Source organism: Carassius gibelio, chromosome A8 (genome assembly GCF_023724105.1).
Source record: "Carassius gibelio isolate Cgi1373 ecotype wild population from Czech Republic chromosome A8, carGib1.2-hapl.c, whole genome shotgun sequence".
Classification (NCBI taxonomy): Eukaryota; Metazoa; Chordata; class Actinopteri; order Cypriniformes; family Cyprinidae; genus Carassius; species Carassius gibelio.
Window position 1 is genome coordinate 27,076,216 of NC_068378.1, and position 26,444 is coordinate 27,102,659.

A 26,444-nucleotide genomic window follows, 5' to 3' on the forward strand; every position below is an offset into this window, starting at 1 on the left:
AATTCTGAGGGCGGTTTGTGATAAGCTCATTCTGAAGTTCACTTTGCAGTGCAGATAATGGGATTGTGATGAAATCTCTGAAAACGGGAGAATAATATTCACCTTGAAAAGAAGCAAACTGGGGTTTTCGGCTTCACAGCTTCTACTTTATTCTCCAGCAGCATCGAACTCTGGCCGCTGGATTGAAGAAACTCCAGCCTGTTTTCAGGAATCCTAATGGCTCTGTGTCGCTCTTGTCTAAAGATCCTCTCAGCGTCTTTCTCTGTGCTTTTTCAGGGAATATTGCATTAGAAGTCTTTTATGAGCTGCTGCTTCCTAAATGACTTGAACAAGTCCGGTAGCTGAACTCTTATGAAGCCGTTTTTATTCATTACTGATATTCTCAGTGCAGAAATACAGATGACGGGCTCTTGATGTCCAGTTTAATAAGTGACTAACACTGAAATACAATAAAAGATTAGTCAGGCCAAACGGGAAACTACCAGATCCCTTTAAAAACATCTTTTTTTTATGCTTTATGGGAAGAGTGAAATACTGTGTGGTGCTATTTGCATGATCTGTTGTTTTATTTTATTTTTATTTAGTTACTTATTTGTCAAAGAAGCAGATTTTAATTCTACATTTGTAGATAGATTAATATTTAATCATATAAAATATATATTCAGCCTCAAATTTGACTGCAAAATTTAAATAAACTAAAAAGTATGTTTTATATAATGTTATTAAAAAGGTTTAAATTAACTTTGTAATTTATTTATTTTTTGCACTTTGACATTTATCTTAAATACGACAGTAAATGTAATATTTTCTTTGTAATGTAATTCTTTTCTAAAAATAATAATAATAATAATTGTTCATTTACCTGTTGATTGTGCAGCTTAAAACCTTTGAGTGTGTGTGTGTGTGTGTGTGCTGTTGAAACAGTGAATGTCATGAACAATAATTAGTTTCACAGAGCTTTTAGTGAAATGGGTGGATTTTCGTTTTATCGTGGCCCGACATCTGAGTCATATTTGGTGTAATTAAAAGCAGGCTGTATAACTGAAGAACCTGCTCTCTGTCAGGGTTTCTAAAAATGACAAGCTCTTACCTCCTTCTCTTCCTTATTTCACCTCATTTTCTCCAGTTCTTCATCATCTGAAGACTTATTCCAGTTCAGCTTGTTTTAAATGAACCAGAACAATAACACAAATTTTGTCTGCCATTGATGCATTATAGAATATTTTAACTGGATATTTCTGATATGTAAACATTAGATGACCTTCATTGCAGAATTATTATACTGTTATTAACAAAAAAATTCAACCATAAAATAATGTATTTCTTGAAATAAGCCTTAACTGAAATGAAATAAAATTTGTTTCTCAAGTTTAACTGGATATACTAAAATTACTAAAGCTGAAATTTATAAAAACTATATAGATATTAAAAAATGAATGGCATTGAAAACAGAATTAGTTTAGCTTGATGCAAGAAATTAACTAAACAGAAATAAAACTATAAAAAAACTGTAGACAGTAAATAAATAAATAAAATGTAATTACTAAGAATTTAAAAGTAAAATGAAAACAGAAAATATATAAACATAAATACTCATTCAAAATATTCATCAAAAAATCATTATAGTATCCCAATACTAGAATAAGACTTCTTCATTGTCACATTTATTCAGGATTATTTCAGATTTGTTCATTCATTGATTTTTTTGCATTTCTCATTTTTAATTTGAACAAAATCCTGAAAGTGCAGAGTGAAATGTAGTTTTCTTATTGGTATAATTGATATGATATTATTTATTCTAAGTGTTTAGCATTAAGGCATTTTTAGAATAATTCCCCTGTTGATTTTATCCCAAAGATTGTTCAAATACACTGTAAAAAATGACAGTGTTTTTAACGGTAAAAAACTACAATTGCTACAGTAGAAACATGTTATGATTAACGGTAAGTTCCTGTAAAATTTACCGGGAAAAAGCGTAAACTGACATTGCCAAAATTATCTGCGTTACATTTTAAATTTTGTTTGAATTTGATGTTTTTTCTTTGAAATAACTGTTTCTTAGTTTTTTATTATCTGTTATGTTTATTAGGGATGTATGTTATATATAATGTTGTTAAATTAATGTTTATTTCATATTTCAGTTAGAGACTCACCATGATGGTGATAAGTGTTTGTGTTAATTACACTGTGCACCTTCTATGTATGTTATTATTTAAAAGCTGCTTGTTATGGGCTTTGGTTCGTCATGTGACTTTCTCATCACCACCTGCATTTGGTGGTTATTGGTTTTAATAAAGAGGTACAAAACCGATTTCAGTACTTCAATAGGTTGGTATATTAACATTACATCAGTTAATGAAATTGCGGTATTTAACTTTAAATTTAAGCTAAAACTGTAAAACATAATGTTGTAACCGATTTTATACGGTAGAATTCCGGCAACCACAACTGCCGTTTTTTACTGTAAATTGTAATTTTTTTAATTTTTTTTTTACAGTGTATAGTAAATATTTCATAAAAAGCAGTCTTGCTCATCTAGTTCTCTGTTATAAAAATTCCTTTTCTGTGTGAACAATGCTCAAGAGTCAGATACAAAAAAAAACCTTTGACAAGCACAAGACTTCCAGTCATGTACAAAAGGCTTTATTAGGAGGTATAAAAAGAAATTTACAGCAGGAAAGTCTGATCCGCCCCTCCATTTCATTAAGACTGCAGTCGTATATATTGATATTCGCTCGCTGCAGACCTTGAGCAGTCCTCTCCATCTAGTTTAGTTTGAGTTCTCAGTCTGTCAGACACGTATTTGACGGGTTTTGTTGTGTTGTAATGGTGCTTCAGGTAGTTTGTGTTGAATGGAGGAAGCGCAGCCTTGAGTTTGTCTTTAAAAGGGTTTTTCTCAGTGAATTCCTTTTTTCTGTCGTGACCTGTCTTTGGGTTCGCATCTGTCTGGTTTTGTGATAAATGGGCTCTTTATGTGCGGCTCTTATTGTTGTGTTGGTCTTCTCCTCTTGTGAAGATGTGAAGAGCAACACTAATGTTTCTTATTAAACATTGATGGCAGCGTCGCTTTCGCTGCGTCTGAACATTACCAGAGTTTTTCTCCATCTGTGAAACGCATTCAAAGTCTGCTTTCACATTCAGTCCAGTGATCTGCATGAGTTTAGACATATTTATACATTATGTGCTTTAGAAGAGTTTCATTTCTACATTTATTTACGGAGGTCACACTGCTGGAAGTGGAAAATATCCCCGTTTTATTTATTTTTATATTTATTATAAAGATGAATTATGATTATTGTTATATAAAATAAAATCTAAATCATACAAAATATAAAAAAATGTAGCGATGTAATTTTAACTTTAATAAAAAAAACAGATGACTTATTTTCAATATTTTAATTTATATTTGATTTAGTATTTATTTGTTATGTATATTAAAATAGTGGTCATTGATAATAGATATTACAATGCTATATAATTTTCTTTTTAAATTTGTATTTCATTTTTCGTATATCTGTATTTTATTGTTTGTTCACCTAAAGAATATAGTAGCTAGTAATAATTTATAAATAAACATTACAATTAATATATATAATTATAATTATTATGTAAAGGCTTTTATATTTTATTGATGTTATATTAATTATAAAGATAATTTCTAATTATTGTTATATACAATAAAATATAAATTATACAAAATATTAAAAATAAAGCAATGTAAGATGTATTATAAAACCAAACATTACCATGTTATATTTTCAATATGTGTATATTATATCTTTATAATAATATTTGTATACATGGGATATGGTTAGGTTTAGGAGTAGGTAAAGGGTTAGTACATAGTTATTACATAGTTATTGTAATTACTATAATAAGTACATAGTATGTACATGAGGAACAGGACTGTAAAATACAGTGCTACCGATCTCTTTTATATATATATATATATATATATATATATATATATATAATTTTTTATTTTTTTTTGTGTATTTGTGTGTGTGTGTGTGTGTGTGTGTGTAAGTAGTATTCCATACATAAATAATACATTTAATAAATATCAGTATATTATTTTTGAAAGATGTCTTTTTTAAATCTTATTTTTGAAAGGTATAGTTCACTTCAAAATAAATCAGATTAAATATATTTAAATAAACAAATAATAAATGAGTAAATATAATTACACATATAAATGAATGTATTTATTTATACTCTTTATTATGTGTATTCATTTATGTGCTTAATTTTATTTATTTTAATGTAAAAAAGTACAATTTATAATAAATGAATACAAATTGTTATATATGTAAATACGTACGTACACACACACATAGATATATAGTAATTTATTTATTAATCATGTCTCTTAATTTGTTTATTAATATTTATGTAATTATTGATTTATATTTATTAATTTCATTAAGCATACTTAATAAAGAAATGCTAGAGCTGTCATGAAGAGATAGTGAGAAATAAAGTTTTTTTGTTTAATGTTATTTTAGTTTCTTTGAGATACTTCAATCGTTTTTATTAATATTTAGAATTATTTTGTATTTCTTAATCTTCCTTTTTTATTTTCATTTTACTTAAAGTTTTAGTTATTTGTGTTTTTGTAATTTTTAGTAGTTATTTAGTAGTCCATTTAAGTTTTTTTAATGTTAAATTGAGAAATGTTGCTTTGGCTGCTTGCTAAAATAAAATAAGTTTACGTTTTTATTTGTTAATGTTAATTTTAATTTGAAGTATAATTTTTTTTAATGGTTTTAGTTAACTATAATAACTCTGGTTGGGCTCATAGAGTTGAGACTGAAAAGCGATCTTAAATAAACAAGATTGTAAGCTACAGGAGAGACAGCAGGTCAGACAGAGTGTAAGTTGTTTATGTGTGTATTTGGTTACTGGTGAGTTAGTGAAGGTGATTAAATGCAGCTGTCGAATCATGATAATCACATTGTTTTGATATAAATATAAACAAAATTAACTTTTGTTAATCACAAGAGTGCCATGTTTCCATTGCTGCGAGTCTCTTTCCAAGAGCTGGACTTTGATTCCCAATCCTGTCAGTCAACAATCAGCCGCTCTGATTAAAGTAAACACGCTAATGACACACAAACACTGCAGAGGCGTGTTTGAGCCTTGATGAAGATGCATCTTCATCATCATCATCAGTTGTTTGATTATCCGCTCTGGCCTGCTTTTACACATCTTTCCTGATTCGTAGTCTCTCTCTCTCTTTCTGACCATCCCTCGCTCGCCCGTCGCTGCTCTCAGCCTAATTGGGTGACTGTGGAGTGTCTTTGTCGTCATGGAAACTACTTTAATGTCCCTTTATTGGACATCACGGCCTTGAGTCATGGTCGCCGTGGCGATGCAGGAAGAGGAAATTAGAGAGGAGAGGAAACCGAGGGCGAATCGTTATAATGAGAGTGATTTCAGACGATCAGCAAGAGCTGCATCGCTATATTACATTTAATAAAAGCTAAAACCAATAAAACATTTCTAAATATTAAGATTTTAATGTTAATATTCCTATTATTCAAATATTTATCAAAATAAAATGTATTGTTAACCGAAACCAAACTGAAGAAATAATGAGTCCTAAAACTTTGCATGCTTTAGCAAGTTTTTTGTTTGTTAGCTTTTACCATTTATTTATTTTTATGTGATTTTATTATGTTTGTATTTAGTAACGCGATATGTTGTGGGAAACAGAAATGTCTATTTTGTGTAAAAAGATATTTCGGTTTCTCGATTCACGATTTTATCACAAATCTTTTTATTGGTTTTACTATTTTGAAAGTTGTTTGAGCAAAGCCTTATAAGGTGAAGAAATAAAGAAAACAAACAGTTCTTTATCTTTCAGGTACAGTAGCTGTATTTAGCGTTAGCATTCGGAAACTGAATGAACAAACATAAAAATAAAACACTATGTACACTTGACTGTATAGATGATAGACTGATTCTTATTAAAGCAACTATATCAAAGTTAAGTTGAACACAAAAGTTATTTTGAATAATTCAAAGACCAGCAGCTGTTTGGTTTAATATATTATTTTGTGTTTAGCACAAGAAAGAAATTAATATAGGCGTGATACAATATGTGAGTGAGTAAATAATGAAAGAATACATTTTTTTCGGTGAACTCTCCCTTTAATGAAAGGCAGTAGCATATTTAGTGCTATTAGACTGCTGTCACTTTAAGACCTACATGCATCCGTTTCTCTCTCGACTCTTTTATTGACTTTAGACATAACCACATATGATTATATGTAACTGTTTCTTAGTTTTTATTATCTGTTATGTTTATTAGGGATGTATGTTATATATAATGTTGTTAAATTAATGTTTATTGCATATTTCAGTTAGATACTCACCATGATGGTGATTAGTGTTTGTGTGAATGACACTGTGCACCTTCTATGTATGTAATTTAGACCCCATATGATTATATGTAACACTTGTGTGTTTTTGACAGTATTAGCGCAGTCAGGCGTGAAATATATCTTAGTCCGGTAATCAGGTGCTGTTTGATAGGATTTTTACTGTGTGCACAATTCACCTGAACATGCTCAGAAAAATCGCACGTCACAACAGCACGCACATGAAATGTTTAACCGACAAGACTTTAAAGCACATGCAAATAATGTACTTTGGTAATTGTGGATAAGTGCAGCGTCCCGTGAGCATAACTCTACCACAGTTAACATTTGATGTAAATGTATGTGGCGCTCTACGGTATAGAAAATTACCATATTTCTTTAATCAGTCTTGTATTTTGAGTTTTCTCTTAATGTTTCCGTTCACTGATTGTATGTTGAATATGTGTATGTACTCTATAAACCAAGCTTTCTTGCATGCATTACTGTTCTGGATGTGAGCGTCTGTCAAATGCATGAATGCAAATGTGATGGCTGTAGATCTGAAGGCTTCTCTCTGAAGGATGAATGTTGCACTAAAGGTCAGTGGGGTCAAACAGACAGTTCTGTTCATACAGGGGTTGCTGTGATTCTCCTGTTCTTCTCCATCATGCATGTCTTTGAAGTCTTGGCATTAGTAGTTTTAGCACGGAGGTTTTTCCCATCTGAAAGCCCTTTTAGTTTTTAATCAAAGTCGATTCAATTAAATTATTAATTTTCTTCCTAAATGCTTTTGAGGTGCAGATATGGGATCAGTGGAGAAGAAAGGGCTGGCGGCGAGTCACATTTAATGATTGGGTTTCAGGAGAGTATGATGTAATTGCGTTCAGGTGATAGAATTACACCTGCTTTGATTAACGAGCCGCTGATCTGAGCGTGTGCTGATGACCGTAGACCTTTCCTGACCTTTGACCCTGTCCGTCTCTCTGTTGTGTGTTGGCAGGTGTGTAGAGATCATCGCGAAGGAGGGTCGGAGTCTGAAGGAGCTCTATCTGGTGTCCTGCAAGATCACAGATCACGGTAAGACTGAGATGAGTTCGGATGCGGACCAAAACGTAAACCCTTCGTTCTCAGAGATACAGGGGGCGCTAGAACGGACATGAACTTTAACCTTTAGTCCTTCTTACTCGGTGTTTGCTTTTATGCCATGGTGAAGTAGTAGTTGTTTTTATTTATTCTTCAAACTCCTAAAACGTACATTTTATTTATTTCTATTTTTATTTTTCAAAATCCTAAAACTTTGCCCTGTTGTCATTGTTAAGAATCTGGCTTTTACATTTTATTTAATTATATTTTTATCTATTTATATATTTTAAACATATATTTGTTTATTATTATTATATTTTATTTTTATTTTTCATTTTATTTTTACCCCTAAAACTTTAACGTTTACATTTTATTTGATTTATTTTGTTATATATTTTGTTATTTATTCAGTCATTAATTAATTCATTCATTTCCTTTTCTTTTTCAAAATCCAAAAACCTAATTTTAGTCATTAAAATTGTTCTATTTTATCTATTTATTTATTTTTATTTGCATTGTAATTACTGTATTAATGAAGCAGTAATGATGTAAAGATACTTTTTTATCAAAATGCTTTATTTTCAAACTTCAAGATAGCTGCAGTCTTTTACATTTATTTATTTGAAATAAATGGTACACCTTTCTAATCTACATTTGTCCAGTTTTAGATTTTGAAATGTCTCTCTCTCAGATTTGTCTTCCTCTCTTGTGTTGGAGGACGGTGCTCGTGTCGTGTGTTAGTTGAGTTTGCGTGTCTGTATTTCATGTCTGGAGTGTGTTTCTGTCCGTTCAGTGCATTGAAGCAGTATTAATGTGTGTTGTCAGTCCCGTGCTTGATCTCCAGCAGTATGTGGTCCAGATCATGCAGTACTGATGGCAGATAAAGCCTCTGATCCCTCGACAGCTGCATGTGTTCACACGCTGAATCACGCCGTGCTTCGGCTAATTACTGCCCGCTGAGATGTGTTAGATGTACAGTAACTGCGTGACGGGGCAAAACTCCTCCGATGAGCCGTTCCTGTCCTTGTCCTTCAGCTCAGAGTAATGAAAACACATTTGGCTTTTATTAGCCGCTCTCCTCACACCGAACGACAGGAACACAGAGATTTGCTTCAGTGTTTTTAAGTGGAAGAGTAGATTTTGGGGTCAGTGGTGCTCTTAAAAGAGTGTTGCGGTGTGGCACTTAATCACTGTGTTTGAGTTGAGCTCCTGCCCAAACACTGACCACATGACTGGTGCGTCTTTCCATGGACACCAGCTGGAGAAAAAATCAGCACCAGTCCAGAAGCATTAGATGTCATTACATGCAGCTGTGCCACTTACGGTCAGCAGCGAGACGTAATGACATAAATAACCTGACCGGTGTAGTTGAGTAGAGTTAGGAGTCTGTTTTACCTTTCAGGCGTAACTACTGTCATGTGGAAGCAGTAGTGATCTACATTGCTATTACATTTAGTTTATTTTATTTAAAATCATAATACTTTGGAAAAGCACCAGGCTTTTAGATTAATTAAATTATATTTTATTATATATATATATTTTTTAAATTTAATTTCTTGTTATAGATCGCTACAGAATCCTAAAACTACTGCCAAGATAAGGCAGCTTTTACTATTTTATTTTTTTTTAATTTTTTTCTTGTTATAGATTCCTACATCCTAGAACCACTGCCATAAAGCGTCTTTTGCTATTTTTTATATATATATATATATATATATATATATATATATATATATATATATATATATATATATATATATATATATATATATATATATATAATAATAATATTATTATTATTTATTTTTTAAATCCTAAATGTTTTTGTCTAATGTCATGGTAAAGCAGCACCATGTTTATTATTAGATGTTGAATTATGAGTGGATATTAAAAATCCTTATTTAATCTTATTTAATTTCAGCAGTTCCATATACATTTTATTTGATTTAAAATGTATTTTATATATACTTTGGTCATCACCAATAGCTTCTCTCAGATATCTGTAAATAAATAAATAAATAAATATATCTATATATTTAATCAAAAAAAAAAAAAGATTACAATTTAAAGCTGCCGTTTTCTGTGTTAAAGTGTAATTTATTTCTGTGATGCATCATGAAAATATAATGATTTACTGCTCAAGAAACATTTCTGATTATCATCAATGTTGAAAACAGTTAATATTTTTGTGGAAACTGTGATGCATTTTATTTTTCAGGATTCACAGATGAACAGAAAGATCCAAAGATAAGCATTTATTTGAAACGGAACTCTTTTGTCACATTATAAACCTCTTCAAGGTCACTTTTGATCAATTTAATGCGTCCTTGATGAATAAAAGTACTACTTTCTCTGTGCATCACAGTTTACACAAAATATTAAATAGCACAAATAAGTTTTTTAGGCACCATATCAGCGTATTAGCATGCTTGTAAATGTTAAATCAACATCGGCTTGTACTGAACTAAAATAAAAGCTACGATAAAATAAAACCCACCTACGATAAAACCCACGTTCTCTGGATTCCTCACGGTAAGCCTAATGTATTTCAGCCCACTTGAGATAATTACACATAAGTGGCGCAGTAATGTTTCGAATCACTCTGAACTCCTCGCAGCGTTTGTTTAACGTCAGCAGAACTCGAAGCGACGGTAATCACGACCCTCGACCCGTGATGAATGACCACGACATCAAAACCCTACGCTAATGATGGCCTGGAATGCACCCTGGATATCCGAGCGTTTAAAGAAGATGAATGACGGACACCAGCGCTCCTCTGAGGGACGCTAAATACACCGATCTCCCGCGTCCTGCTGCTAATCGAATGATTGGTGGATTTCCTCTGGATCCGTCGGATAAAAGGAGCTTGATTTTTGCTTCCGCGTTCTTGGCTGGATTTAGTCTTTCATTTAAATCTCTAGTTGTGCTTGGGGCAAAAAATGCAGCAGAAATGCCTCCAATTTCAAGAAAAAGGAACAGAAATGTTCTCATGCACAATTACCTTAAATCTAATACACGTGTTGCCATTTAAGTGAACTGTGAAAATTAAATAAAAGAGTCGAATTGCTCGCATTGCATCAAAGATTTATCGTTTTTTACAGCATTAACCATTTTTATGCATTCTTTTGCATACAGTGCATATTTTACACTGCAATAAAATGATTTTATTAGTATTTTTTAGGATGATTTGAGGTATGAGCCGCTCATTTACAGGTGCTTGAAGGCAAAAAAGAGCAAAAATGTCTCCAAATTCAAGAAAAAGGGGACAAATGTGGTGCTCTGTACAATTAAACTTAAATCAGTGTTGAGATTGAAGTTAAAGTGCGAGAAAATTCTCATATTGCATCAGAGATTTTTTTTATTTTGCAATGCATATTCGACGTTTAGAATTATTATTACAATATTAAGAGCAATAATTAATAGCAGTTTTTGTTGCAATATTCCTGTAATTAAATTCTGTTTTGTTTATGTTACACTGAAAAAACACTGTTTTGTTTTCTAGGACTAATATCTAAACATTCATAACTCAAGAATCATTTCCTTGAGAAGCGAAATGACATGAATACATTAAAATTGTAAAAAATATTACTAATATTAGTGATATTATAAGTTGTTTTTTGAAAAATGTATTACAATTAAGTGAATTTGTTGAAAACAAGCAAACAAACAAAAGAAAGAAGAAAAAAAGTGTCAATGCTTAATTTTTATCATTTTATTTATTTTTATTTTTTTAAGAAATCTGCATTTCAATATTTGTACTAGAGAACAACACAAAAATATGATTTTTGTTGTAACATTCTTGTTTTTTTATTATTATTATTTTACCTTGCAAAAAAAAGAGAGAAAAATTTCTCAGTATATTTCTTTTTTTTTTTTAATCACTAAATAAAGATAGATTTACTGATGAAACAAAATGATTTTTTTTTTCTGAGAAACTATTCAAAATCAATTGAGTTTTTGCTTAAAACAAGAAAAAATATCTGCCAATGAGCTCAAAAAATAAGCAAAAGAAACTATTCAAAATCAATTGAGTTTTTGCTTAAAACAAGAAAAAATATCTGCCAATGAGCTCAAAAAATAAAAATCTTGTTTTCTTGTCAAATTAAGATTTTTTTTTATTTATGACACAAGTAGCAAATAATATTTTCTTGTTTAAAGCATAAATTTGCTTCATTTTGACAAATCTTTGAGTAAACCTGACCTAACATCTAAATGCAAGTAAATACACCCTTTTTTTAGTATGTTGATATATTTGTATTGGAAAACAACACACCAATCTTATATTAGCAGTGCACTATATATAGAGGTGTACTTTAAATAGGATGACTTTAATCTCATGATATTATCAGGTTATGGTTTAAGCATCTGTAAATGAGTTTAAAAGCCATGTCAGACGCAGTTTGTTCCAGCTCTGCAGTGTAACGATGACTTGCTCTTGCAAAAATGAAAAATGCCTCTCTAGCATTGATTATTTTTATTAAAGGAGTGAGTTCTCTTCTCGTTCTGCTTTAGTGCTCAGGAAATAGACGAACTGTGTGACGTTCACATCATTTCTGCTTCCACTTCGAGCTGTTTTTCTGCACGACAAACATCCTCCTGAATCAGTTTTAATCATTGCTAATGCAGTGCTCTGTGAGATGACCTTCTGACCTTACAGATGACCGGCTCTCTTCATTAGTTAAGGTTTAAAGTTTAAATTGTGTCTAACTAACTGTTGTTAGTCTTCAAAATATCATATTTTATATACAAAACAAAAACTTTTACTGTATTTTAGATCTTAATTATACAATACTTTATTGTTCTTTATTATTTAAAGTAGTACTTGTTAATAAATATTATGAATTATAATACATAATAATTATGCATTAGGATAATTATTTTATTATTATAAATAATTAGCATTAAGTTGCAGTGATTTTCTAGAATAAAAAGGAAAATAAATGATCTTATGTTAATTTAAAAAAAATTGATATTAATAATTATACATTATTATTTTTATGAATTCTGTATGCAGTTCTAAAAATATACTAACAAAAGCCACTTATGTCAGTAATCCTGATTATTATATGACTTGTACTAATTCGTACTAATATATGCTGTTTTTGCATTTATATACTTATTAATTTTAAATTAGAGCTATTATTTCATAATGATAACATATAAACAACAGTTGGTGTGCAATAAACGTTAATAAAAATATTTAAATTTCAAATAAATGCTGTTCTTTCTGTGAATCCTGAAAAATACAATGTATCATGGTTTACACAAAAGTATTAATGTTTTCTGCATCGATAATAATCAGAAATGTTTCTTGAGCAGTAAATCATCATATTTTCATGATTTCTGAAGATCATGTGACACTGAAGACTGGAGGAATGATGCTGAAAATACAGCGGAGCATCACAGAAATAAATTACACTTTAACACAGATTCACACAGAAAACAGATGATTTACATTAGAATAATATTTCCAAATTTTACTGTATTTTTAATCAAATAAATGCAGCCTCGGGGAGCAGAAGAGACCCTTTCAGAAACATTAAAACATCTTAAAGACTTTGAACCTTAGTGCATATGAATTCTGTGTCTTCATCAGGGTTGTGTGCGAGTATTTCTGAATATTACAATAGAAATCAATATGAAGTGAGTCTATAAATGAGATTTCAGAGCGATGTTCCTGTAACGGTTTCATCTTCCTCTGGCATTAGTTCAGCTCTCAGTGTTCATCTCCTGAAATCACGTCCATATAACCTGCTGATTGAAATATTCAATCATAGAAATGCTCAGTTATTATAAACCTGTAAGGTCAGACTCTTTCAGACTGTCTGATTCATTTAGACTCTTATGAGACAGTGTGTGTGTGTTGTAAATACAGTCTAGTCTTTCAAAATGTACATAATGTATGTTTTTCATACAGTAAAAAAGAAAAAAAACTAACTCTGCTGGACTTAGCATCTCATCTTGACGCCTGTATGTTCAGAAACTCTTGTGATCGGTTCTCAGAAAGGTGATTTTCATCATCTGAATGTATATTATTCTTGTGTTTATCTGCAAATATATTGTGCATAGTTCATGTTCCAAAAGATGCATGGCAAAAAATAAACAAAAAAAGCTTCTTATTTAGTATTTCTTCAGTCCAAATGTCTAAACATTCTTAAATCAAGATGTATTCACATTTTACATTTACATTGCATTTTATATATAGTCATTTAGCAAAAACTTTTATCCAAAGCGACTTACAAATGATGACAATAGAAGCAATCAAAATCGAAAAAAGAGCAAAATAAAAAAAGATATATATAAAATACATTATAAAAATAATGCATACATATATACAAAATACACAAATAATATATATATTATTGGAGAATTAAGTCTTGATATCTAAAATAAGTATTAGAAATAAATGTATTAATGTTATTTATTTTAGTTTTTATTAAAAAGCAGCAACTACAATGTAATAAGACAATGTTAAAACTTTTAATAAATAATAATTACATTTATAGGCAAACAGACAATTTCACTTAGTGGATGAAATTATTATTTGCTGTTGTTAGAATAATAATCCAATGTTGTTTATTATTTTTATTATTTTGATAAATAATAATGTATTTTATAAATGGTATTAAAATAAATAAAATGTTTATAATAAAATATTATATGCATTTTAATAAATTTTAAAATCTATTTATAAACAAGTCAATAAATTCTTAAATTATTATGAAGGCTAATAGGACTATATTAATTGGTAGAAAATTGTTATTTACTTATTATTAAATATTGAACATTGATTTATTTTGTAGTAAGTGGTGGTTACATGGTTTGTATTATTTATTATTATTATTATTATTATTATTATTAAGTGTGTGTTTCTAAGCATTATTGGTTTTCACTGTTTAAAACCCAAATGGACTTTGGAGGATTCATACTGTCCTCGTCTCAGCTCTGACTCCAACATCCATAAAAATGATTGTGTAATATTTATTTTACGACCATGAAAATTCATAACTTTTCAGCGGCATCCTGAAGGACGAATAAAAATAAAACTCTTGGCTTATAATGACAGCCAGTGATCCTGCTTTATTAACTCTTTCCCTGCCAAACGTTCTTGCTGTTACTACGCATCTTCTGAATGTGTCTAGTATGTACCGATCAAAAACACAGGCGAGGAAGACAGATGCATATGAAAAACAATGTGATCGACACCAATAAACAGCATATTAATGAAAACTGGCTGATGCTACTTAATGAAATGTGGATCCAGGAAGTGTTAAAGGACGTATCTGCATCTGTGTATCATTGAACTGACTCTGATTAATTAGAATAATTTCTTGGTTGATGAGTTAATAATAATAATAAATAATAATAATACTTAAAACAAGAAAACAATCTTCCAACGGTCAGAAAAAAATATCTTGTTTTCTCTTTGAATAGTGTTTTAATTAATTACGTATTAATTCTTTTTTTAAGAATAATTATGATTTAATGTTTTTTAATATTGTTGTTGTTGATTTTAATTAGAAAAAATAATGTACAATATTAGGCAAATGGATACTTGTCGGATAAAATGTTTAGATTATTATTATTATTTAATTATATTTATTATTAAAATTATTATCACCATTATTGTTGCTGTGTTATATATTTTTTAATTTGAATAGATAATAATAGGTCAATTTTGCCAATTAGTTAAATGTATTAATAATCAAAGCAAAATAATAATAATAATAATAATATATATATAAGGCTAATTGACTATATTAGAATATATTCTATTATATTTATCCTCAAATATTGAAAAAAAATAATATTACTATTGTTGTTGTTATTATTTTTACATTACCTGGTTGCATGGATTGTGTTATTATAATTTTGCTGCTGTGGTTGATAATAATAATGAACATTTGTATCTTTTATATTAAATTGGTTACTTGGACTATATTATATAATAATACAATTCATATTATTGTTTTTCGCAATGCACTGTATAATTTCAGTTATTTTTCTTGTATTTTGTGAGTTTCTCTCAGTGCAGTGTGGGATATGATTTAAAAACACTGTATGGTGGAACAGTAAATGCAGTAAGTAGATATGTTTGGTGTTAGCATATGATCTGACAGTGTTGATATTTCTGTCAACTGTAGTCTGTCTGGCGTCTCCTGACAGTGTTTGCTGTTGTTTCTCTGGTCTGGTGTAATGCGCTAATCTCCAGTCTTATATTAGCGTGTGCTAACGGCCCCACAGCGAGTCATAAGCTGCCGCTCTTATTACGCCCCGCGTGACTAATGCACACGATTGGCTTTTATATGCACCTTGTTTTTATATTTCCCTTGTTTCAGTCTTTCCAAGGAGCCCAGGAGCTGGGCATTCTGGGTAAACTGCACAGATATTTCAGTGTGACTAATATTTTTGCAGCTAAAAACAATTGTATCTGATCAGATTATTATAAGTCATATAAATGTTCCATTTCAATTTAAAATAAATAGTTAAATATATTCATAAGCATGTTATATGTATTAATAAGACTAATGTATAGGCTAATGATTTATTTTACTTGTCCATTATTTTTTTTATTATTATATCTAAATAAATGACTTGTATTGTTAAATATTGTTTATGTTTGATATTATATCAGAATTATTATTTTTTTGTAAATAAATAAATACATATTTACGCATGACTCACGATTATTTAAAAAACACTGCAAATGTATGAAACCTACATATTTCTAACAAAAACATCAAAACAACATAAATATTACTCTAAAATCATTTCACTTGCATAAACTAAAAGTGATCGGTTTTTCATGCTGCAGTGGTTCGTCAGTAAGCTTAAATATTCATATCAACAACATCTAGTCCTAAAAGTGTGTGAAATATGGGGATATGGCCATATATAGTTATATATTACGTTAAGTTTTTTGACACTAACTTAAATTCACAGATAATTTTACAGGAAGTGTTTTGGCACCTAATGGTATCCGGGTCAAAAATGACCCGAACACGAGTCTAGTTATATCTCTTAAAAAATAATAGTAAAAAATCTGAAAAAAAATCAATGATGTGTATTTTGAAGGTTACAAGTTTTTTTCCCTTACTAAAAAGGTGGGTTTTTTTGTATGTTCACGTATCCCGAATGTGCTACAAGGCTTAAAAAGGTGTGCGTGTGAAAGCAGTGGTGTGAATTAGGAGGCTATTTTTGAGCGCTGTGTCTCTCTGGTGACTGAGCGTGCCGTGGCGTGTTGACGGCTGCGTGTGACACTGCGAGAGGGTGTTTAATGGTTAGAAACCCTGCTGCCAGCACTGAGAGATTCCCTGAGCTCCTCACGCCACAGCCCGGGATTTTAACCCCGTCAGATGCGAAGCGCAGGAGCTCTTCTGTGTGAGATGCTCTTGACAGGCCGTCCCGGATCGGTTGCCCCACACTTCTAATTGTTCTGCTTTAGTTTTTGGTGGAAGTGCACTTTTTGCTCAAGAAACATTCAGAAAGTTTCAGCCGTGAAGTTGCTGGAAACTTTCCCACTCGCGCTGGCGACAGCAGATCCACCAAACATTTGGAGAAAGTGAAGTTCGGTGTAAGACAGGGGTGTCAAACTCAGTTTCTGCCACGTGAGCGTTATCTGCAGCCTCTGAAGAGATGACGGAAGATTTAAGAGCAGATTGTATTACTCAGGTACTTATTTCTCATTGGGGAACAACACATTCAGCAACAAAGCATTAAATTCTGGAGAATTTAGGAGTATTCATCTATTTGTTGAAGAATTTATTAAATGTAATAATTGGTAATATTTAGAGCTGAAACAACGAATCGATTTAATCGATTAAAATCGATTATTAAAATAGTTGTCAACTAATTTAGTAATCGATTCGTCGCTAAATAAATTTTATTTGCCATAAGCGGCTCATTTCGTGCATATTTCAAATCTGCGGTGACCAAAGTGTGGCAGTAATGAGCCACCGGAGGTTTTACTCAGCCAGTACAGCAGGTGAAGTAGCGAATAGCCAATAGCTGGCCTCGTTTTATGTCACGTGCTTTCCGAACAGCGTCTCTGCAGCATTCAGCGGGAAGTGGGAGTACTTTACTTTGAGCCTTCAAAATGAAGAGTAACCTGTAAACTCTGCACTACTGAACTGTTTAAGGGGCCGTTCACATATCGTGTCTTTTGCGTGCTCAAGTTCGTTATTTCCTATGTAGGCGCGCAGTATGCACTCTCATAATGGAAGCGACGCGGTCGCGACACGCACGCGGTGCGATGCGCCCGTTTTTCCAGGCGCGTCCACACCGCATCCATTTATCCTTTGCTGAAATTTCCGGGTCTTCATGGAGAGGGCACGTCATGGAGAGAGCACGTCATGGTTGCTTAGCAAAGGCAGACGCCTCAGGGGCGCTTCTGCCCGAGCGCTTTGGAAAGAAGGAGAAAGCGGCGCGACTAGCGTTTTCCACGCGTTTTTAGGTGCGATATGTGAACGGCCCCTAAGAATTTTATTTGTGCAGATTCTCCAGTACAAGGTTGTTTGCAAATGTTTAGTCGTAAAAGCTGATAACATTGCTTTTTAACAGTTAACATTTAAAGCTTTACAAACATGTTATGTGATCAGTTTGTCATTTACCAGTTCATAATTCAGACTTGCAGCCTAATTATGACTGAATGAGAGAGGTAAATGTTTGAGTATATTTAAAATGCACTTCTTTTCTAAGTATTCACTGCTCTTTTTCACACAGCAGGTTTTTTGTGTGTGTCCCAATTTTTTTTTTTTTCTGCACAACCTTCTGATGGATTTTACTTTAAATTGTGAGTTCCATTCAGGTTTCATGCCATTGGCACTTTTTTTTCGAAGGATTGTTTACAATTTCACAGCATAAGCTATAAAGCTTTTTCCCAGTAAATAATAAAATACAATGCACTGCAATTTTATTCTGTTTTATCCTTATACTTCGTGAAAATATGTTCTGAAAGATTCCTTAAGCTTTGTTTGGGATGTTAAACTACTTTAGGAGCTCTAAGGACTGCCATGGTGAAAACAATATTTGAAATCTCCTTGTGAATTTTGCTAGAGTATGGGTCAGTGTTTTGATTGCAGAAGAGTTCGACAAAGGATTACTAACATAATAAAACAACTCCAGGTATATTTTTGATGAGGATATGACAATGCAAATTGGTTAAAATCTCTTAAAAATCTATGCTGAATGATAAAGACCCTTTATTAATAATTTCCTTGGGGAAAAATGGAAAAAACTAAAATATAAGTACATAAACCGATTAATCGATTAATCGTAAAAATAATCGACAGATTAATCGATTATCAAAATAATCGTTAGTTGCAGCCCTAGTAATATTTAATAATTGAAAATATAAATTTTCTCTAATCATATATAACAGATCTATGTATGTGCTGCAGATTTATTTATTTATTAAAGTATTTCAATTATACTTAATAATTTATCATTATGAAATAAATATTTTCTATAGGTGCTTGCTATATATAGGTATATGAAATTTTTTTTTTTTATTAGATAAATTAATTATGATTTAGTAATAATAACTTATTTATTATCAGTAGTAGTCGTAGTAGTAAATATTTATAATTTATAATTAATGAATTAGTTACATTTTTATCTAATTATATTATGTAACAAACATAGCTTATGTTTGTTACATAAAATAGAGAAAATATGTGATGCTAAATGTTTTTTTTTATTTGTTCTTTGTTTTGAAATTTAACCATTTAATAAATATTAAATAATGTTATGTTACAAACAAAGGTGTGCTGCTGATTATTTTACCTATGTGTTATATATATATATATATATATATATATATATATATATATATATATATATATATATATATATGTAACAAATATGCAGAATATTTTATTATTAGTTTAGGTTTATACTGTAGCTTAATTGCGTGTATAAGGCCTTTCTAAAATCTAATTACACCTTAGGTATAAAAACTGGTTACAGATTAATTGATGACATTAACCAAATTCGGTAACACTTTAGAATAAGGTTCCATTAGTTAATGTTAGTTAACTACTTTCGTTAACATGAACTAAGCAAGAACAATCCTTCTACAGCATTTATAAGTCTTAGTTCATGTTAATTTCAACATTTACTAATGCATTATTTAAATCAAAAGTTGTGCTTGTTAACATTAGTTAATGCACTGTGAATTACCATGAACTAACAATGAATAACTGTATTTTCATTAACTAACATTAACGAAGATGAATAAATACAGTAATAAATGTATTATTCATTGTTTGTTCATGTTAATTAATACATTAACTAACATTAACTAATGGAACCTTATTCTAAAGTGTTACCCAAAACTCCATATATTACATTTAAGAATTTCCATATGTTTATATCTAGTAATTATATCTGGGATTGTCCTGGTAGTTTGTAAACAGAATGTTGTTGTTTTTATTAAGAACTTCTTTGAAAGCAGCGTTAGAGATACAGTGTATCACATTCCTGTTTCCGTGGCAACACGTGAAGCTTGCCACTTCGTGCTGGATTACTATAGGTTTTTTTTTTTTTTTTTTTTTAAATATTGAGCGTCAGGCCTTGAGTTTGACACCTGAGAAGCTCCTGCTGAATTGTTGTAGACGAGAGGAGCATCGCAGGGCGTTCATAACAAAAGACCGACTGACTGATAGTGTTCACGTAGATCCAAGCGCAGGAGGAAAAGTGCACCTTCACCCGCAGACGTCTCCGTCTGAAGAGACAATTTACCCAGCGGCCTTCAGCGAGAGAAATGACCCCCATTATCTGCTCACAGCAGCCCTATTATCTCCTGTCATTCTCTTATGAAAATTGGCCATGAAATATTGATTCTGTGAACTACGGCTTTGGAAATACAGATATTGAGTTTGAAAAGGCTGAGATTTATTCAGAGGAAATTCAGATTGTTATCATGCGTTTCTTATGTGTACATTTACAACAATAGATATCATACTGATGTCAGTTTTTGTCCATCAGAAATGACTTGATTATCTAGATGTATAGAATCATAACTAGTAAAATCCACATCAGTGTGTGTGTTGGAAAGCTTTTATAGGAAAGTTATTTCCTATTTTTTCTTTTTCTTTCTTTCATTATTTAATTGGTAGACCTTTTTAAATATAAAATAAATTTTTATTGTGAATATTTTTTTTTTCTGGTTATGCTTATATTTTTTTGTTCATCATTTGTATTTTTTCATTAAAAATAATAAGTTAATTATTATAATTAATATACATTTTAATAATTTAAATGTATCCTAACGTTTTTTTTATTTTTATTACACTTGTATTTTTATTTTATAACCAAATTGCTTTTATGTACATTTTTTTATTTTTTTATTTATAAAGGTAGTTCAACTACATTTATATTTAAGCTAATTTTTTATTTTTTTTAAATGCATTTTGTTGTACATCAAATTAAGTTTTTATTTTATTTTATTTTATTGTATTTCCTTTTATTTATTTGTTGAATTTATAGGAATGGCTAAATATTTCTGCAGTTTTATTAAAACATTTTAATTTAAATGCGTATTTAAGATATTTTTTTATTGTAAATTAATTTCAACCTTTTAATTATATTCTATTTATTTTAATTTATTTTATGATTTCTTTAGAATTACTAAATATTTTTGTAATAAAAAAATCAGATTTAAAGTTTTTTTTTGTTTAAATATTTTTCATTATTTAATTAAATGTTTTCTCTTACTGTAATATTGAAATTTATTTATTTAATGATTAATAGGAATGACTATCTTTCATTCCGACTATTGGTTTGCACCAGCCAGCTAAACCAGCATTCATCAGATTTCCTTTACCTATGAATTGTTTTACTGTAAGACAGGATCATGAATTAAAAACATAAATAAATGAAGTAATAAATGAAGTCCCAGCAGGTTCTGAAGGGGACTTTAGATGATGAATTGTGAGTGTGTGAGCTGCTGTCGTCGGGCAGAGTTGAGTCTCACCTGTCTGTCCTGCTCTCCACAGAGCATCATTTACACAGACGGCTTAATTAAGCGCAGCGGCGGACGAGAGACTGTGGCGTAAGCTCTCAATTATACAGCCAGTGGTTTGGCGCAGCGGCACGAGCGCGTGCGAGAGACAGAAGCTCACGCGGCTTGAGCTGATGAGATCTCCACAGAGAGCCGCGCACCGCAGAGCTCCTCTTCATTCATCATCATTAACTTTCCCTTCTGCTCTCAAAGCTGTTCAGCCGTCAGCGTTTTGAATGACACACCAGTGTCCCTGCGCTCTGATGGACACTCAGTCACACAAGCTTCCATAAACTCATCTTATCTTACGATCCGTGACCATGTTTACATGCATATGATGTGCATGCATGCATGTGCTCATGTTGTGAATATGCACGAGTCATGCAAATACATCAACATAATATATATTCATTATATAGGGTGAGAAGAATAAACCTAATTTGAAGGGAAACAAGATTATTTGTCTCTGACCCCACCAGCAGATATTTGTTCTTTAGCTTAAATTTGCTTAATTTTGATACTTTTTTTTCAAAACTATATCTTAAGTCATTTTGCTTCTCAAGTAAATGTGTCTTGATTTATTAAACCTTTTATTTTATTTACTGGAAAACAAAACACAAATATTAACAAAGATCAAGAGTTTTTGCAGTGTGAACTCTATTAAGCCCATATTTACGACAAAAACTGTGAGAAATCATACTTAAGAAATGTCAGGGGTATTATGGTTTACTAAAAACAACTAAAATTGTAACTAAAATTATAGTAATAATAAAAAAAAAAAAACATTATTTGAAATAAAATTAATGTAAAACGGAAGAAATAAAATATAAACTTAATGTCAATGCAACATTTCCAAATTTCACGTGCTTTTAACTTGATTTACCAACTATCTAAAACTGAATAAATAAAATACAAAATGAAAGATGTTTAAAAAAAAAAAAAAAACATTTTGCAAAATTACTAAAACTTTACATTTTCAATTAAAATAAAAAAATTAAAACAGTTCAATCAATACAAATTAAATATAACTAAAATACATGTTAAACTGAAGTGAAATAAACTTACATTTTTATTTAAATTAGTTACGAATTAATGAATGAATAAATAAACAAATACAGTTGCCAAAACCAAAATGACTTTTAACAGAAAATGCAAAAATGAAAACTAATTCAAAATATTAAAAAACTACAATAGTTGCTCAATGATCTAAAACTAACCGAATAAAGTTCAATCACCACTTTAGAAAGGATTTTTAAGGAATGAGTTTTGGTGGCACCTGCTCTTTATTTAACTATCATTTTGTAAAGTAAAGGTAATTTATTTTAAACTACAATACATCGCATTAATCTCAATAAATAATAAAGAGAGTGTTGCAGGTGTTTCTTTTTAAAGAACAGGCATCAGATGAAGACAGCTGCTATATGATCTTAATTTATTTAATATTAAATGCATTATTTTTATCATTATTTACTATTTTTGTGTCTCTGTTGTATTGTTTTGAGAATAAATAAAAAACAATAAAAATACAATATATATATATATAATGTTTCTTTAATTGTTATGTAACAAACATTATTTAATTTTCAGATCATTTAATTTCAATTTATTTATTTTTAATTAAATTATTTATTTAAATTTATTTAATATTAAATGCATTATTTTTTTTATTATTTACTATGTTTTTGTATCGGTTGTATTGTTTTAAAAATGAATAAAAACAATAATAAAAAAAAATGAAAACATAATATTTATACATTTGCTTTAGTTTAAATAATACACATTTTGTAATATTTAATCAAAATAAGCTAAAAAATATATAATGTTTCTCTAATTATATTACATAAAAAGCATTATTTCATTATCAGATAATTTCACTTTAATTTTTATTTATTATTAAATGTATTTTATTATTTTTTACTATTTTCTGTCTCTGTTGTATTGTTTTGAAAATGAATAAAAACAATAATTGAAAATACAAATTAAATAATCAAAATAAAATAAAAAATATATAATGTTTCTCTAATTGTATTACATAAAAAGCATTATATCAGATAATTTCATTTTAATTTATTTATAATTAATGTATTATTATTATTATTATTTTTTACTATTTTCTGTCTCTGTTGTATTGTTTCGAGAATGAATAAAAACAATAATTTAAAATACAAATAAAATAATCAAAAACATAATTTTTATATATTTGCTTTAGTTTAAATAATACACATTTGTAATATTTACACATAAAAAACCATGTTTTTGTTATTAATTGAAAAGGTTAGTCTCCTTGTTTTAAAAAAATGAATAAAAACAGAGCCTTTGTCATCGTCCGTGTGATTTAGTATTGATTTTCTATATCGAACACATTCACTGTCACTCATAATTTTTACTGTGTTCAGAAACTGTAGAAGTGTCTGTGATGCTAAAACACTCATTTCACTCATTGCCTTATAAAACGCCGATGGGTCAGTCGTTGGGTCAGTTCTTATATATTTGCTCTTCAGTGTGTTATTGATCTGATCTGTGTGGATCTCTTTACACCAGTCGAGTTTATAGAAAGGTTTTTCGCTCTCTCTCATCTCGGTCTTGCTGTAGTATTTACAGTGAAGCTCTGGCTCCTGTGAGTGTGTGAGGCTGGGATCTGAATCCATCCTCGCTACACGGGGAAGAGATGTTCCTAACCAATTAAAGTTCAGCTCAGGCCCACCTGCTCTGGCTGTCAGCCCACAGCGGCCCGCGTGACAGGCCTTAAATTACACCAACTCTTTTGGGGAAAACGGGACTCTTCTGAGCTTTATAAACCTTATCCTGTCTCACTGTGTTTCTGTCTCACTCTCAGACACCTCACACACTCACACACACTAATGCACATCCCAACGTTTTAATAAATCTAAGCCGTTTCTTTTCTTTGTTTTAGTAAATCGTGGCTATGAATTAGAGGGCTGCATTGGGATTTATCAAGAGAGCAGGCAGATTTACCTTTAAACCTTTGTCAAACACATATAACATCACTTACCCCACTGTCACTTTGCTTTCTATACAAATAAAATCATGTAGTTAGGATGAAAACATGCTCTGCTCCATACAGCAAGGGTTGCCAGGTCTTCGTGAAAAACTAAACAACTCCGTTCAATAACATCCCAAAGCAGCGCAACAACCATATCCCAAATATTAATCTCAAAATATGTAATTTCCATACCTAAAACTCATACTTTCCCTTACGAAAAATAACCATGGTTTAATTATAGTAAAATTGTAGTAACCCATGGTTTTTTGGCGTATTGACTCCCATTTGTTTAACCACAGATTTACTACATATACCGTGGTTAAACTATGGTTAATATAGCAAAACCATGGTTAATTTGTGGATACCATGGTTTAACTATAGTAACCATGGTTTTTTGGTTTCATTTGTAGTAAAACCATGGTTAATTTTTGTAAGGGTTACAGCCGCTGTTATGCGCATTGTTCATAAACACCGCTTTTAAAGGCTTCCTACCAGTGGCTTTCCTTCATAAAACGTAACACCTAGCGCAGTTTTATCACTGAATTAAACATTAAATATTTAGCAATACAAGCATTTCAGTCAATTGTAATTCATGCAATATTTAAATCCTTTAACTCCCAGGTAAAAACAATCAACAGATGTGAACTTTTTAAGTCGATTTGGTGGAATAAATAACGTGGACTTGGCAACCCTGCATCCCACACAAGATGCGTAATCAATACTTTGCGTATTAATAGCTCTTTAAAAAAATCCCGTTTTTTAAATATTAAATCATGTCTATAAGAGTTTGTTCCCACGTTTTCGCAAATTGTGAATTAGAAGTTGTTCACATCACTAATAATCAATTGCCTTATTGGTTTGGTAAATCGTAGCCACATTTTGATTTACTGAAATGAGAGAACAAGTTAATTATCCAGGGGCATGAATACTTAATTAGTGGATGTGATTTAACTTAAACACAATTTTTTTTTCTGCATTATTTATACATGGGTTTGTTTTTTATTGCGTAAATATTCTCCGATATTAGTTCGTATATGAGGCGCGTCGTGACGAGCCGCATCATCGTTAACTGTGATAGTTGTTACGAATATAAACGAGTTCTTATCAGGTCTTTTGCACATTTTTTTGGATGTGATGTGCAGACAGCATCAACACCTCACAGCTGTTTCTGGATCAGGGAGATCTGCGCTTCTTTAACTTTGGGAGGTGTTTTGTGTCGTCCGTTAACTGCGATGACAGGACTTCCTCTGAAACGTGATGCTCTAATCGGTGCATGTTATTTAAATGCAGTTTATTGAAATGTTTCTGTGCAGTAATTGATGTCAACAGCCGGTCTTTGGGTGCGTCTGCAATAGTCATGATGTAAAGAACGCACAGGATTCATATGAGAGAAAGAGAGAGATTTATCAGGTCTGTCTGTCTTTAAATAACTTTTAGTTTTAGTGATTTTGAGTAGCCTCAATAATGTGTGTTGAAGTAAGGGTTGGTTTAACCTTTATGTCAGAAACCCAGACTTTTTTAATTGAATTTTGATGTTTTTCATGTCATTACATTGGTTGAAGCCTAAAAAACAAATGGAGAAAAAAAAAACATTTTTGAAAACTTATTTTATTCATATTTTATTCTAGTAGTAGATGCATGATATTTTCATTTGCTACAAGCAGGATACACAAGAAGTGTGAGAGCGAAATGACAACGGTTCACATGTCCGATCTGAAAAATAATATATACGTATTTTGCACTATTTACACAAGTCAGTCTTGTTCAAATGACACCTTAAACATTTTAAATAAAATATTTTACCCCGAAAAAGTTTATTTTCCAAAATTGACTGAAGTCTAGACTGCATTCGATACTATTTTATGGTAAAAATAGAGAAAATGAGAAATAAAAAGTGTTGTAATTTGTTTTATTTTAGTAGCATGACAGCATTCAAAGCTATTTGCATGCTTATTTGTAAACCCCTACTTTTTATTTGAAAAGTAGATATGCA

At 30.6% G+C, this 26,444-nt stretch overlaps 1 protein-coding gene across 1 annotated transcript in view; it reads left to right on the top strand.

Annotated features, from left to right (window-relative positions):
- LOC128019094 (F-box/LRR-repeat protein 17) overlaps positions 1-26,444 on the top strand; it is a 181,339-nt gene that overhangs the window by 122,966 nt on the left and 31,929 nt on the right. The window contains exon 8 of the mRNA XM_052605096.1: positions 7,363-7,439. Coding sequence (XP_052461056.1) covers positions 7,363-7,439 — 77 coding nt within the window. The remainder of the gene's footprint in view (positions 1-7,362; positions 7,440-26,444) is intronic.